General features: G+C 39.2%; 1 protein-coding gene across 1 annotated transcript in view; it reads left to right on the forward strand.

The window, feature by feature from the left end:
* The window catches only part of MED14 (mediator complex subunit 14), a 60,233-nt gene extending 47,464 nt beyond the window's left edge, over positions 1–12,769 (forward strand). Inside the window, exons 24-31 of the mRNA XM_052663015.1 lie at positions 774–905; positions 3,671–3,853; positions 4,736–4,971; positions 7,336–7,515; positions 7,611–7,718; positions 9,010–9,135; positions 9,406–9,598; positions 12,146–12,769. Coding sequence (XP_052518975.1) covers positions 774–905; positions 3,671–3,853; positions 4,736–4,971; positions 7,336–7,515; positions 7,611–7,718; positions 9,010–9,135; positions 9,406–9,598; positions 12,146–12,219 — 1,232 coding nt within the window. The 3' untranslated portion in view covers positions 12,220–12,769. The remainder of the gene's footprint in view (positions 1–773; positions 906–3,670; positions 3,854–4,735; positions 4,972–7,335; positions 7,516–7,610; positions 7,719–9,009; positions 9,136–9,405; positions 9,599–12,145) is intronic.
* The last annotated feature ends 3,769 nt before the right edge of the window (positions 12,770–16,538 follow it).

Here is a 16,538-nt window from a genome sequence, read left to right on the forward strand (position 1 = left end):
CCCATCTCTTTCAGGGTAAACCCTAAGTCCTTAAAGCGGCCTACAAGTCCCTGTGAAATCTGGGACCCTCCTCCCACCTCTCTGACCTAATTGTCTTCCATTTCCCCTTCCCCACCTTGCTCACGCTGTTCCAGCCACGCTGGCCTCCCCCTGTTATTTTTAACTGCTGCTACTGTTGGGGCCTTTGCACTAGCTCCTCTGTTTGCCTTCAGTGTGTGATTCCCTGGATATCCTCATGCCTCATCCTTCACTTATGTCTCAGCCCACATAGCCCCTTCTTGAAGAAGTTGCTCTATATAAAAAGCAGCACTTACCTCCACCACCACACAATAGATCCCCCTTATGTTGCCCTGTTTTTCTCCATAGCACTTAGCATAACCTGACATGTATTTGTCTTTCTCATTGTGCTGGAATATAAGCTCCCATGAGGGCAAGAATTTTTCTTTCTTGTTAACTGCTGCATCCCCAGTACCTACAACAGTGCTTGGCATGACATTGATGTTCATGCCTTCTTGTTGAATGAATGAATAAAAAGTGCACTGCTACACTGCATATATTTTTTTTAAAAAAATTAGTCAGTGTAAGAGCTAGAATTGGGGCCCCATGGAATTGATCTCTCTTTTAGTGGTGAAATTGTTCCAGTTTTTCTTTGTGCTACTTCTGGGAGCTTTATTACTTGTTTCTTTAGTCTGTAGATAGTCTTAACTCGGGGTCCTTGGTCAGGACATAATATGTGTCCTGCAAGATCATCTATAATTATTTTCCTTTATTAGGAAATCTGCATGCTGCCAGCTCCCCGAGTGGGGCTTTGAGAGCCCCATCACCAGCATCATTTGTTCCAACTCCTCCCCCATCCTCGCATGGAATCTCAATAGGACCAGGGGCCAGTTTTGCTAGTCCACATGGTGAGTCCATACATAGAAATCGTTAGAGCATAAGAGTTTGATGTGAAAGTAGTTTTTGTGAAGTAAAAGTTTTCTTTTTGCAAAATTAGCACTTACATATTGGGGGAATAGCAAAAGAAAATATTTTTCCTGGCAATTCCCCTGCAGTCCAATGGTTAGGACTCTGCACTTCCACTGCAGGGGGCGCAGGTTCAAAACTAAGATCCCACATGCTGCGTGGCTCAGCCCCCCCAAAAATGAAAACACTAGGGTTTTGCTAATAACACCACCAAGAGATCTACCAGTTAGTCTGTCTGCTTTGAACTCTTTCCCCCATCACGTGACCTGTCATGTACCTGCTGCTTGCCTGAATCTCTGTTGCTGTAGCTTGCTCTCTACCCATCTTCTTGTCTCTCTGCTCAAACACCACCCCGTCAAAAAAAATTGGGACCCTATCATATGTATTGCTTTGAGACTTGAATTTTTTAACTCAAAATTTCTATTTTGAATTTGTTCAGATAAAGAAGAGGTAGCCAGTGAGGTGTTTCCCTTCCCTTTGACCAAAACCACCTAGTTCCTCTTCCCAAAGGCATTATTAATTTCTCATGAATTCTTGGCGAGATGTTTTATGTGGAGTGGTCTCTCCCTCTCTTTTATGTACATGGCAGCATACTGTACACCATGTTCAGTGCCTTACTTTCGTCACTTAACTGTATCATGAATCCCGTGCCAGTTCTGAACATAAAGAGCTTCCTCAGGTTGTACAGCTGGGTAGCACCTGTGATTCTACTCTTTACTATGAATATTTGCAGGAGCATTTCTGTTAGTAAAAACTCTATATCATCATACTAATGGCTTCATAGTATCCCCTTGTCTGGGCATACCATGATTTAACTGCTCTCCTAATATATGTTTAGAATGTTTCTATTTTTTCACAACTGAAAGTGGTATCTTCTCTGCTCACAGGATTACTTTCTTAGGTAAGTTCCTAGAAGTGGAATTGCTAGGGTTTGAGAAATTCTAAAGCTTTTGAAACATTGCAGATTGCTCACCTGAAAGGCTGTGCCAATCTCCCCTAGTATCGTACAAGAGTGTCTGTTTTCCTGCATCATTGGCAGCACAGGGTATTGTGATTTTTAAAGAAGTCTCAGTAACTTTGATAAGTAAAAAATGGCATCTTACTGTTCAGTGTGTGTTTTTTTTGATTATTAGTGAAGTTCTTATGTTCATTAGTCTTTTCATGTCTCTTATTTTACACCTGCTAGTTTATATCTTTTGCCTATATTCTTGTGTTTTTTCTTACCAATTTGTAAGATTAAGGAACATTTACTCTCTGATATATGGTAGTATTTTCTCATTTTGTCATTTGGTTACAAGTGCGGTTCAGTTCAGTCGCTCAGTCGTCTTCGACTCTTTGCGACCCCATGAGTTGCAGCACGCCAGGCCTCCCTGTCCATCACCAACTCCCGGAGTTTACCCAAACTCACGTCCATCGAGTCAGTGATGCCATCCAGCCATCTCATCCTCTGTCGTCCCCTGCTGCTCCCAATCCCTCCCAGCGTCAGGGTCTTTTCCAGTGAGTCAACTCTTCACGTGAGGTGGCCAAAGTATTGGGAGTTTCAGCTTTAGCATCATTCCTTCCAAAGAACACCCAGGACTGATCTCCTTTAGAATGGACTGGTTGGATCTCCTTGCAGTCCAAGGGACCCTCAAGAGTCTTCTCTTTTGAACCACAGTTCAAAAGCATCAATTCTTCGGCGCTCAACTTTCTTCACAGTCCAACTCTCACATCCACACATGACTACTGGAAAAACCATAGCCTTGACTAGACGGACCTTTGTTGGCAAAGTAATGTCTCTGCTTTTTAATATGCTATCTTTGTTGGTCATAACTTTCCTTCCAAGGAGTAAGCGTCTTTTAATTTCATGGCTGCAGTCACCATCTGCAGTGATTTTGGAACCCCAAAAAATAAAGTCTGACGCTGTTTCCCCATCTATTTCCCATGAAGTGATGGGACCAGATGCCATGATCTTCGTTTTCTGAATATTGAGCTTTAAGCCAACTTTTTCACTCTCCTCTTTCACTTTCATCAAGAGGCTTTTTAGTTCCTCTTTACTTTCTGCCATAAGGGTGGTGTCATCTGCATATCTGAGGTTATTGATATTTCTCCCGACAATCTTGATTCCAGCTTGTGCTTCTTCCAGCCCAGCATTTCTCATGATGGTTACAAAAGGGTGTAATTATGTTAAAAGTATCTGCAGGATGAAATTTTAATTTTATATTGTTCAGGAAGTCACTGCTTTCAAAGCTTGATTCTTGGTTCATTTCTTAGCTACTGTGTCTTTTACTAAATAAAGAAAATGGAAAATTCCCTCTCTTCAGCCTTCTCTGAATAGATTGAAAACATAATTTGTCAGGGTTAGTTTAAAAATAAAAGATTTCTGCCCTTAATGGAGCTTTGAGGTGTTTTTTTTTCTTTATCTTTTCAACCATAGTATTTCCTATATAGTCTAATGGAGACTGTTATGTATTATACATCTTGAACCTTATGTAAAGGTAAATTTTATCCTTTCTCAATGTTCCTAATTTTTGTATCACGTTAAAAAATACAAAAACTACACCAAGTAGAGATCAAATGTGCCATGTCCATCAGGCTTTAGTGAAATATCTTTCTGAAAGAAAAAATAAAATTATCACTACATAGGGTATAAGCACGTGAATATTGTCAAATACTTTTCAGGTATTAAAATACAGGTTTTGAAAACCATTTGTTTACTTGTTTGCAGGAACCCTGGACCCTAGTTCTCCATACACTATGGTGTCACCAAGTGGCCGAGCAGGGAACTGGCCAGGGTCTCCTCAAGTGTCTGGCCCCTCACCAGCGACACGCATGCCTGGGATGTCACCAGCCAACCCATCACTACATTCTCCAGTTCCAGATGCTTCTCATTCCCCTCGAGCTGGAACAAGTGAGTGTCATCAACATTTTTATGTGAGCTTTTAGGATAACCAACAAATGACGTATTTTAATCATCCTATCCCATCCTCACATTTGAAAGTCATGACTTAATAAGGATACTTAACAACTTAAACTTATCCATTTAGTAAGTTGGTTGTAACGATAGTTAATTTGCAAAGTTAGGCAGAAGAAGGGGAGTGTTTTCTCCAGATTTGGAGGAGAGTCTTGTATCTCTGTTATGACTGCTAACTTAGCTGCAGTACTGGACCTTGAAAGATAACCTCAAGGTAACTGGCATAGTTATGCAGATTACTACAGAAGAATTGTACAGATATCTTAATTAGCTTTTGCCGCATGACTTTTTGTGGCTTAAAGCAACAATTATATGTCAGCTTGCTGTTCTGCAGGTTGGCAGTTTGGGCTGAGCCCAGCTGGATGAGCTTCCAGGCTCTGCTGGGCTCACTTGTGCATCTGTGGTCAGCTCCTGGGTTGGCGGGGGCCTGGCTTCTCTCTGCTTCGTGTGGTCTCATACTTAATATGGGCTTGGTCGCCTGGGCTGGACAGGGTTCCAAGAGAGTGAGTAAAAGCTTAGGTCGACAGCTGGCACTGTGTCACTTCCAGTGCCTTCTGTAGGCCACAGCAACTGACAGGGTGAGCCCAGAATACAAGTGAAGAAGTAGACATCACTCCTTGAAGCAGTTGCCATAAAGTCACACTGCAAGGGACCTGGCTGCAGGGAGGAAAGTTAACTGTAAGAAGCTTATATGTGATTGTTACACCACAAGGAGTAACAGAAACAGTACAGACTGCTATATAAAAGCAAAGCAAAACGGGGAACAGTGAGGTAGTATGCGTTTGTTTAAAAAAAAAATGATGTTTTCCTTCCCCAAAGGTTCCCAAACGATGCCAACAAACATGCCTCCACCTCGTAAACTACCTCAGCGCTCCTGGGCAGCCTCCATCCCTACCATCCTCACTCACAGTGCCTTGAACATTTTGCTGCTGCCCTCTCCAACGCCAGGCCTCGTGCCCGGCCTGGCAGGCAGTTACCTTTGTTCTCCGCTTGAGAGATTCCTTGGATCAGTCATCATGAGACGCCACCTTCAAAGAATTATTCAGCAGGAAACGGTATGTGGGTACCTGGTGAATTCCTGAGTGGTGATTGTTGAGTCAATGCTCAGATGCCTCCCAGAATAGGGTCTGAACTGTTCCCTCACCTCCTTTAACCAGCTCGTTAGAATTACGCTTTCTCCCCACCCTAGCATTGAAAGTGGATCCACTGTTTTCTTTACCTTCTTATATTAACAAGTTGCTGATTCTATCATTAGCTGTACTGTGGCTAACATGAATCTGGAGAGACATCTCCACTATACCATGAGACAAGTGTACCCAGGATCTGATTTGGCAGAGAATAGCACATGAGTAATTACTTGCCTTCTGGAATGCTTCTGCAGGCAGGCTGACTCTGAATCTGTGATCCTGAAGTTATTTATGATCACAAAAGGATGAAAGCTGCTTTTCTGTGTGTGGAGCATGGGCTCTAGCCCATGTGGGCTTCAGTAGTTGTGGTTCCCAGGCCATAGAGCACAGGCTCAATAGTTGTGGCACACGGGCTTAGTTGCTCTGCGACATGTGGGATCTTCCTGCATCAGGGATTGAACCTGTGTCTTCTGCATTGACAAGCTGATTCTTTACCGCTGAGCTACCAGGAAAAAGCCCTGAAAGCTGCTTCATAAATACATGAGCAATTGAATGGATTTCAAACTCCTGTAGAAAGACTTCTATCCTGTGGTGATAACCATTAGGAAATAGTTCAGAGTTGAACTATTCTAGAATCTATAATATATATAGTTCAGAGTTGTATATATAATATTATATATTTTATTTATAATTATATAATAATATGATCACTATTTTATTATAAATATATACTATATAAAAATACTATAAATATTAATATGAATAATATCTAATAATAATTGTATATATATAATCTATACAGTTCAGAGTTGAACTATAACTGGAATATTCTAGTTCTAGAATCAGGCTACCCCAGTTTGTAGCCAGGACATGCTACTGGCTGGTTTAAGCTTGGGCAAATTTTTTCACTTTTTTGATGATAATAGATAGTAGTATCTACCTAATTCCTGGCAGTAGTGGGAGTCTGAGATAACTTTATATAAAACCTTTCTTTACATAATGTCTTGGTATTCAGTTATATATTATTTATAATACTTATTGTTATTAATAGTTATGTTAATGAGGTAGTCAGAATGGTGAATGCTTAAAATAGCCTCTCCACAGATGGCACCAAGCTATTTTGCAACCTTTACATTTGAATTTGAAAGAAATAAGTTTTAACATAAGTTGAATAAATTAGCATTTAAAATGGTATTCAGCAGACCCCTTATCTAGCCTCACCTCTGCCACAAAGCCTTTGAACCTCATTTTGCTCATGTGCATAATCAATACATTATGATAGAGCAGAGGTCAGTAAACTATGTGCCTTAGGGGCAAAGTCCTGCCCTCCATCTGTCTTTGTAAAGTTTTATTGGAACACAGCCGCACGCATTCAGTTGCCTGTTACCTGTGGCTGCTTTCACGTATGATGGCATCATTGAGTGGTTGCAGCAGAAACCATAGAACTTATATTTACCAATCCTGGGCTAGCATAACGTCCCAACCCAGATCTAACATTTTGTAATTGAACTTTTTATTCTTTTTTTTTCTAATGGACCGTTTCTTTTAAACTTATTGTGGACAATTTTAAGCATATACAGAAGTAGAGAGAATACATAATTCTCTTATACAATGAACCTGTCTGTTCTCATACCCATCTTCAACAGTGAACTGACATTAATATTATTTCATCTATAACTCCTCCTCTCAGATTGTTTGACAGCAAATTCCTGATACCATTTCATCATAAATATGGTTTCTTTATAATCAACCATCTGGTTGGTGTCCGTATTTCCCAAGTTGTCACAGTTTTTAACCATTTGAGTCAGAATCCATACACATTTTTAAGTCCTTTTTAAATTATAGGTTCAATCTCTATTTCTCATTAAATAATCTATTTGTTGAAGAAGCCATATCATTTGTCCTCTAGAATTTCTCACAGTCTGGACCTTGGTGATCACATCCCTTTTGAATCACCTGACATGCTGTTTTGACCCCCATATTTTTGTAATGTCGATCAGTCCTGTGGATCTGACTACTGAATTCAGGCTCAAGTTCGTTGTTTTTCAAGAGCATTTGATAGGTGGTGTTATGTTCTTCCATCAAGAGGCACATAATGTTTGATCACCTCTCTCTCTGCCATGTGGTTAGGTAGCAGTTGCTGGTGCTCAAGGCCTAGATACCTTCATTTTGGAACAGGTCTCAACTTAGTTGTTTTCCTTTTGAAACAATTATCTACTTATAATTACATTTTCTCTTTGACTTACATATTGCCTCATATGTTAATTTGATGCGTGCTTCTTATTTTTGCAGCTACAGCTGATAAATTCCAATGAACCCGGGGTGATCATGTTTAAGACTGATGCGCTGAAATGCAGAGTAGCCCTTAGTCCTAAAACCAACCAAACACTTCAGCTAAAAGTGACACCCGAAAATGCAGGACAGTGGAAACCTGATGAACTTCAAGTTTTGGAGAAATTCTTCGAAACAAGAGTATGTGTTTCTTAATGCATAATTTTAATACACTCAGTGAAATAGAATCAAGGTAGAATAAAGAGTAACTTAACTTGCTTTATTTATCCTTATAGGTTGCAGGACCACCATTTAAAGCCAATACATTAATAGCTTTCACCAAGCTGTTAGGAGCTCCTACACACATCCTCAGGGACTGTGTGCATATTATGAAGCTAGAGCTGGTAAGTTACAGAGACAAACTTTTCTGGCCAGGTCAATCAGAGGAGGTTGGAGTTGGTGGGAGAGCATATGTTGGTTTTCACCATTATGTACCTGCATTTTCCTCTTACATTTTTAAATTAAATTTTATTTGTCTTTGGGTAGGTAATACAATCCTCTTGTATCTTTAGAGTTTACAGTGAGACAGTGGGAAATTTCACATCCTTCCTTGTCCAGCTGTCTAGTCCTCTTCCCCATAGGTAACCTAAGTTGCCAGCAACTTCCCTCTTACAAAAACAAATACATTTAATATCTTCTTCCTATTCTTAGATCATGAAGTAATCCTCCCATGCCTAATACCATTTATTGAAAAAGCTGTTTTCTCTGGGGAAATTTTTAATGCCGCTTCTTTCCTATGAAAGTATATAATTATATAGCTGGAATCCAGGTGGAAGCTAATTTTATTTTTCCAGTTTTACAGTAGTCCTTCATTTTAATGTTTCTAGCATTGCTTCGGGTAACTGTAAATACCTCAATCCTTTTTTCAGTTGGTGTTTTACCGTTAATATTGGGACGGCACTGTCTCTTTGCTAATAGTCTCAGCATTTGGCTTCTGCTCTGATAGGCTATAGGAAACATTATTTATGTTAAAAAAAATCCATTTGAGTTTTTTTAAAGGAGTAAATATTGTCACTAAAAAAGCTCCAGTAGATATAATTTAAAATGAGTAATACCGTTTGACCAGTTGCTTTTAGGGAAGGAGGTGGAAATGAGACTGGAAAGTCTAGATTGGCCCCAGTTAGGAAGTGTCTTGAATGCCAGTGTTGGTCCCTGGGTGGCAGGGTCGGGGTGCTTGGGGCAGCATGGATCCCTGAGTGTCACTGAGAATTTGTAAGCTAAATCAGAACTATGCTCTAGGACATTTGTCTGGCAGTGTTGTAAGGGTAGACTGGGAGAGGCAGCCACCAGAAGGGACCGTTACAGGGGCCATGGGAGAAGTTATGGATCCCTCAGCTCCTTGGCATCAGTGAAAATAGAGAGGCGGGAACGGGTGTCAGAGACAACAAGGAAGCAGAACCCGCAGGCCTTGGGGATTAATGAAGTGGGAGGAAAGGAAAGGGAACATATTCATAAACCGAGAGCTTGACTCTTCAGTTAGCAACTTCACGTGTATTTCCTTTGAAAAAATGCAGGTTATCAACTTCACGATCTGTTGATAAGTGAGTATAGAATTCCAGTTTCAGGCTCCTACACTACAGTATAATTTTAAACATTAATATGATTTTATCATGATTTTTTTTTTTTCCGAAATAGTTTCCTGACCAGGCAACACAGCTAAAATGGAACGTTCAGTTTTGCCTGACGATCCCTCCCAGTGCACCACCAATTGCACCTCCTGGGACACCTGCTGTGGTGCTGAAATCCAAAATGCTGTTTTTTGTAAGTACCACCTGGTGTGTGTGTGAGTTTAGACTTCATGTAATCTTGGTTTCTGTAGTAAGAAGTTTACTGATCCTGGTAATTGTGTGACACAGTTGCGTCTTAATCATGGTATTTAGTTGTTGGTCATTTCATTTGTTATATTTAATTTTCTTTTACTTGTTGTATCTTTAATCTGAGTAAATGACTGTACCTTTGAATCATTTTCAGTAAGTATTTTGTTTTCTTACTGTGTTTTTATTTTCTTTTGTATGTGTTGTATGTCAACAGCTTCAGCTGACTCAGAAGACATCAGTCCCTCCCCAAGAACCTGTTAGTATTATAGTTCCAATCATTTATGACATGGCTTCAGGTACCACCCAGCAGGCAGACATTCCCAGGCAGCAGAACTCTTCTGTTGCTGCTCCCATGATGGTCAGCAACATTCTGAAGAGGTTTGCAGAGATGAACCCACCACGACAAGGTACATGACCAGTAGATGATATTTTATTGCATATATGTTATAAACGTTCTTCTGAGAGATCCCCCTTTCTCCCCTCTGCTTCTTCCTTACCCACCTCACCCCTCCAATCCTAGTAGTAGAGCTGTGGTTGCCGTGGCCCTCTTAATGTCTGCCTGTCGCTTTCTTCCTTTCTCACTGGCTCTTCAGTTTTGTCCACGTCTCTGCTGCCTGGACTTTATTTTTGTTCGTGATTAGGACTGACCCAGTTGCTAATGCCAGAAGCTTGTATTTATAGCACACATTGCTACTAAGCCGTAGGTTAGGATGATAGAATTTTCCATGGCTGTGAATTCCTGCCCCACCATCGATACCTGCCACTCTGTATGTCACCAAGTTGAAATGCATGTTGGTTTCTCATATTTCATGGTTCAGTCATGAATAGAATAATATCATCCAAATTTCTGTATCTCCTAAATGTTTTGTGAAGAATAAAAGCTGATACAAATGGCTTCCTGCTTTTTGGGCTTCTTATATAAGTGTTAGGTGGGTGCAAGTGAACCTTTTCACCAAGTGCACAGTGAAGCTCTCAAACGGAACATTTTCGAGGAGACCAGAATGATTCTGGCAGATAAACACGGTCCCTTCAATACTGGAGTAGCCTATGCTTAACCTGGAACTCCTGGCAGTGCTAAATTTTTGGTATTAAAACATAATGCTCAGCAAAGAGAACTTATCTTCCATTCTGCTTGTTTCTAACACTAAGGAAATTAAAGTACATTTTGCTTATATCTAATATTAAGGAAGTCCTCTATATCTTTCTGTTCAGATTAGTATGATAACAGAATTCATTTTTTTTAAATGAGGGGAAGTTGTTCTCTGAAACATTTTTTAGTTACCACAGTGTCAAAATTTTACTAGACACAGGATCATGGGAGAAGTTACATTTTCAGCTATTTGTTACCCCACATTATGTACAAAGACAAGTTCTACCTAAGTATAGTTTATAAGGAATGCACTGGGCAGTAGAGAAGGGTGTGCTGCTTTTGTTGTAATGCTTCTTCCACTTCTTATAATTTTCTGCTTTCATCCTTTGACTTATCTCTTCTTTCAGCTCAAAATAGGTCGTCCTTCAGTATCAAAGTTTAAAGCTATCAGCATTTTCAAAGCATGCATTATATTTTCAATATAACCTTGATCACAAACACCATTCTTTCACAAGCAGATGACCATCATGTCTCATGGAATTTAAAATTTAAAGGAGCAAATGTTTTGATCCTGTTTGGGATCAAACAACTTTTCTCCCTATCAATAATGAAAATGTGTATTAAAAAAAGAAAAAGATGTAACTTCTTTTATTTAAGAAATTGTTGAGATATTTTGGAAGTAGTTTTCTTTTATTTATCTTGGCCTGGTTAAACCTTTGGGTTTTTTTTTTTCTGTACCTTAATTTGCCAGTGGTTGGAGAGAAGGTTGCAGTGACTTGCACAGGGTCACTGCACATCCTGCTCTTTGCCCGAGGGGCGTTATTCAGTTGAGGTCTTCACTTCCCTCACTCACAGCCTCTCAGCATTAGACCATGCTCCAGGGAAAGGATCTGGTTTGGGATTTATCGTATTTACAACTGGTTTTGGTTAACTGTATTGAACTATTTTTAATTTACATATACAAGAAGTAAGAGGCATAGGCTCTTTGGTTCTTGGAACAAAGGAGAAATTGAGAGGATGAATCATTAACCTCCTACAATCCGCCCCCCCACCCCCCCCCACCCCACACGCACAAATCTTGTTTTTGGATTGTTGGTATGCCATATTTTAGCCTCCCTTCCCTCCTTCCAGACTCATCACTTCCTCCCCTGGTGAAGGAGGAATCACTTTATTAATTGATTTTAATATTGAACTCTAGAAGTTGATCAATTCCTTGAAATTTGGGGGAAAACTCCAATAGATGTCACAGACTTACACTGTCCAGTATAACTGCCACTCTCCAGATTTGGCTGTTTAAATTTAAGTTAATTAAAATCAGATAAAAAGTATAAAATTCAGCTCCTCAGTCACTGGCTATATTACAAGTACTCAGTAGCCACAGCACACATATAGAATATTTCTGTCATCACAGAAGATTCTGTTAAGACAGTGCTATCACAGGTGTTACCTGGCCTTCAGTGTAACAGCAGAAGGATATCATTGATGTTGTAACTAATGCATAAATATAAAACTAGATCTTTCATTAGTTTCAAGAACCAGGTCATCAGTAGCCTTGAAGTCCAGCTTCAGAGGCTTATCCAATGCTCCAGTGTTTCTGTAAAGAAACTCTAGGCATATTAGCTTAAATTCACATCTAACTGGGAGTTGCCCAAAATGTCTTCATGATGAAAAAACCCAAACCAAGTTATCATCTAATAAATACTTAACACCTATAATCCCCTATAACCTGTGCAGTTAAAATTTAGTCTTTCGTTTTGATCTTTAAAGTTCTTACTAATTTTAGATTTAACTACCCCTACCCCACCAGTGTGTTATCATCTTTCCTGTATTGCGAATAGCTAATGACCATTTTTCTCTGTTGCAGGTGAATGCACAATATTTGCAGCTGTTCGTGATTTAATGGCTAATCTTACACTGCCCCCTGGTGGGCGTCCATAGACACTATTGTTTTTAAACCAGGAAGGCTGACAAAAGAAACAAAACAACAAAAAAAAAATCTGAATTCAGCCTTCAGTTTAAAAAAGAAAAAAGGACTTTTTGACTTTAAGAGCTAAATATTCTAAACTGGCAAAAATTTTCAGGGTGCACTTCTTTCATCAAAAAGACCATCAATCTTTTGTATAGCTAACTTGTATAGTGTGTTTAAATGGGACACGTTTCAAACTAGGTAATATATCAGTGTCCGTTTGCCAGTAATAGGTTTAATATTCTGTTTTATACTATAAAGTTACGGAAATGCCAAATTTGTTTATTTAATTGTTTTCTTATGTTTTGGGTGTAATAGTCATTTTTTCGTTTTGTTTTTTAAGGCAGGTCTGTCATTTTTGAATACTGTAAAACTGTGATAAACTTTATATTGAAGCTGTATTTTAATATGACCGCTTTGAATCCTTACATGAAAATGTTCTGGGAGTTGTTATAAACACACCCCAAGGAAGCAATATTTAATAAAACTAGGTTTAAAAAAACAAAACAAAACAAAAAAAACAGTGACACTCACTTGTGTGTATATCAGTTCTGTAGACTTCTCAGCCTCCCTTTATCTTTAACCTAGTGGGGCCAGTAATTAATTTCTAATAATATATGTCTGAAATTTGACCAAAACATCTGCTTCTTTGTTTCAAGATTAATTTATTTTCTTCAAACATTCTTAACTTGACTGGTGGTTAACATTTAGCACCTTGGTTGTCTTTCAGTGTAGGATTTGGGTTTAAAAAAAAAGAACTCAGTCTTTGAGAAGAGACAATGAGTAGTTCATATTAATCAAAGATTCCAAATAATGCAGTCATTCTCTGCTGAGGATGTGGGAACTTTTCTGTTAGGCAAATGTAGTTTACAGGATACTTCTGCACACAGCATTCATTAGGAAACCAAGAACTTGAATGCTGACCCTTGCATGAAATTTCTGTGACGTTTCTTTATCTTGAGTAACTTCTTCCCCTTGCCTTCCTCACCAAAACTGGGGTGGTTCTAAACAATCCCAATTTAATTTATTGTCAACAAAATGATAAAATGTTTTACTTGGAAAAAACCTGGTACAGTCCACTCAGTTTGAAGAATCCAAGACCCAGGGTCTGTCCAGGGTCAAATGGGGGTTCTGTTACTGACCCATCTCAGCAGTTTTCTTTTTGGAGCAATGTACTGCCTCTCCCAGTCAGTCGGGAACTTTTTTAAGCTTCAAAGAGAATGATCCAAAGCAAAGGTCTTCTGAAGACTTGATGTTATTTGGGAAAGTTTTTAAAATGGTAATACCATGCTGAGTTGTCTGGTCACTGTACTACTGTTCTCCATGAAATTTTAGATGCTTTTGTCTAATTCTACTTTAAGATGATTTAATTGAGCTTCTGTGACTGTCAATTACCAAATTCTAGTTTCAGGCATCTCATTGCAGTTATATCTGTCCTCAGCTTTGCTTGACTCCATTCATTTCTGGTCAGAGTTGAGGCCTTCTTTGCCTTTTCTTCTATGTCTTATTTCTGCCTTCATTTCCTGCTTTTCACCCCCAACTCTGCCACTATGTGGAAGCAGGTGACTAAACTTGTATCCTTCCCATAACTTAGCTTTTATCCTTCTGTATTTGGTTCAACTTACAATGGTAATCACATCAGTTTGGCAGTCTGAGATTTTATCCAGGGTCAGCTCTTTTCTATTTGGAGTTGAATCCTTTCTTTCATGTAGAATTATACATGTGTATACAAGAAATGTATTTTTATCTGCAGGATAATATTGTCTCAAATAATTTTATTAAGAGTTTCCCTTTTAAGGGTGGTTTTGAAATACTAATTGCATTTTTAACATGCATTCAGTGAATACTTTTTTCCTTATTAATAACTCATCTCTGAATGCATTGTACAAATCAAAAGTAAGATAGGAGTCAGTGAACAGAATTTGGTTTTGATGCTTATTAAGAGTAAATCCATGAATTAGAATTTTGCTATCATACTTGATACTTTATTATTACAGCTTGAAAATGCTTAGCATTTGGATCTTAAGTTTCATCACAAACTATGTCTTTTACCTCTTTTGTTAACCAAGTTCAATCAAAGGGACTGGATACCCATAGGAGTTTTTCCTAATTGATGGTTTGGATTTTTAGTGTGTTTCAATGTGATTATAGTAATTTCAGTAATAAATGAAATTTATACAAGTTTCAGAGAACTAACAACTCTTTAGTTAATTTTCATGAATATGTTTTGGCTAATAGTCTGGTTTAACCTTAAAGAAATTGGTCCTAATTTGCCACATCTTTTTTCCACCTGCTGAAATGCCATTTCAGAATGTATAAGTATTTTCAGAATTAGGAAGAAAGCAAAAACTTTACCAGAACATACCAAGTTATTAATAGCAAGAGCTGAACCTTTTGTTTGAAAATTAACACCGAGGTGAGCTAAGTGCAGGCATAACTAAAATATACATGATTTTGTATTTAAATTCCACTAATAACTTTACTATGTTGCAGTTAGCACAGTAACCTGTAAAGCAAGGATACTAAATGGTTTGTTAGTCATTTTTTGGGTCATGATTGATTTGATAACTTCAAGAAATAAAATTTTGCCACTATAAATTTGTATCCAATTTCAACATAAAAAAGAAATCCCTTTCATGGTTTCTTCCCCAGAAGAAATACCTATTACATTTTACTTTAATCATTTAGTATCATCAAAGTGTTCCTGATACAAAATCATACACAGGAAGCTACAAGAGAACTTATATTCAGGTAATTTAAGGAACAGAAAGGAAAAACGTTAATGTATATTTCATTGTACCCTGTGGAATTTCCCTCTTCCTTTGGTTTAATGGGAATGGACACTTTGTCTAAGGAAATGATTTTAAATTTACTTGGGATGGATTTAACATTGAGGTTTTTAAGGGAAAATTAGAGGCTAGCCAGCATTGTGTGCTGCACAATTCCAGGAGACTGATCTGCTCACAGTTTTCTATAAAATGCCTCCATTTTCAGGTAGCCAGTGATTTGTTAAAATATCTTGCCCAGGAATGACTGACCGAAAGGGCACATTTAGCTCAATATAAAATAATAGATGATATTTACTGAGAGCTTACTATATCCAGGCACTGTTCTAACTATTGCAGTGTCTTTGTCACAACCACCCAACAGGGTAGGCCTCCTTTTTCTGATGAATAAACTGAGGCCCAGAGAAATGAAGTAATTTGCTGAGATCAAATCAACATTGCTTAAGATCAAACAGCTAAGAAGCAGCATTTTGAGTCAAAGCAAGCACTGCCACTTTGCTGTGAAACAAAGTCAGGGGAAGACTTCAAACGTTTACACTCTTCCCTCAGAGCCTTTTGACTACATGCAATTTTAACATGTTTTCCAAGGTCAAGAAGCTCACTAAAAGCAACTAAAATTGAGATGACTTCTTGTCATTTAGAGTTGACAAGCCATTGCCTTCTGACCCTTACAGCACTGATTTGGAACTTAGCTTACCCTATGCAAGGAGCTCCAGCTATCATATAACCAAAATCATCATCATCTAAGAACGATGCTTCAGAACCATAGTGGAAGAAGTCCTCATCCCACTTGGGACGATGCAGCCCTCCAGAATCCAGGTGATGTGGTGTCCTGTTTGCCTCTGCTAGGTGGCCCAATGGCGGAAGTTTTTGAGCTTTGTGTCACCTTGGCACACAGCAGGCACATAAACAAGTGCGCGGTCCAGACAGCCAGCGGTCAAGTTTAACTAATGTCCAGATTTGCTGCAGTCAATCTGCAGGTTTAGGATCCAGTTAAGTAAACTTCCTAGAACTATATAACGCAAGGAACATATGTAATCCAAGAACTGGGCCTTGAGCACCGTCTAGAAAGTGAAAGTGAAGTCTCAGTCAACCCCATGGACTAGCCTACCAGGCTCCTCCGTCCATGGGATTTTTCAGGCAAGAGTACTGGAGTGGGTTGCCATTTCCTTCTCCAGGGGATCTTCCCAACCTAGGGATTGAACCCAGGTCTCCCAGGTTGCAGGCAGACGCTTTACCATCTGAGCCACCAGGGAAGCCCGAGCACCGCCTACAGCTTTACAGTAAGAGAACTGGAGCACAGGCTCAAGGAGAGGGAGCTAAAATCGGGCCTGGTGAGGTTTCAGTTTCGGGGAACAGAGAAGAGGGAGACAGTTTTAGGTAGAGGCTTTCTGGGCAAGCACCAGACAAAGAACTTACGTGTCTGCTGTCTTATAAGACTGGGGTGGGGCCGACTTGCCCCGGAAACTAGGACACCCAGTCACGGGAAGGGGGCGGGGCCACGC

This window comes from Budorcas taxicolor, chromosome X (genome assembly GCF_023091745.1).
Source record: "Budorcas taxicolor isolate Tak-1 chromosome X, Takin1.1, whole genome shotgun sequence".
Classification (NCBI taxonomy): domain Eukaryota; kingdom Metazoa; phylum Chordata; class Mammalia; order Artiodactyla; family Bovidae; genus Budorcas; species Budorcas taxicolor.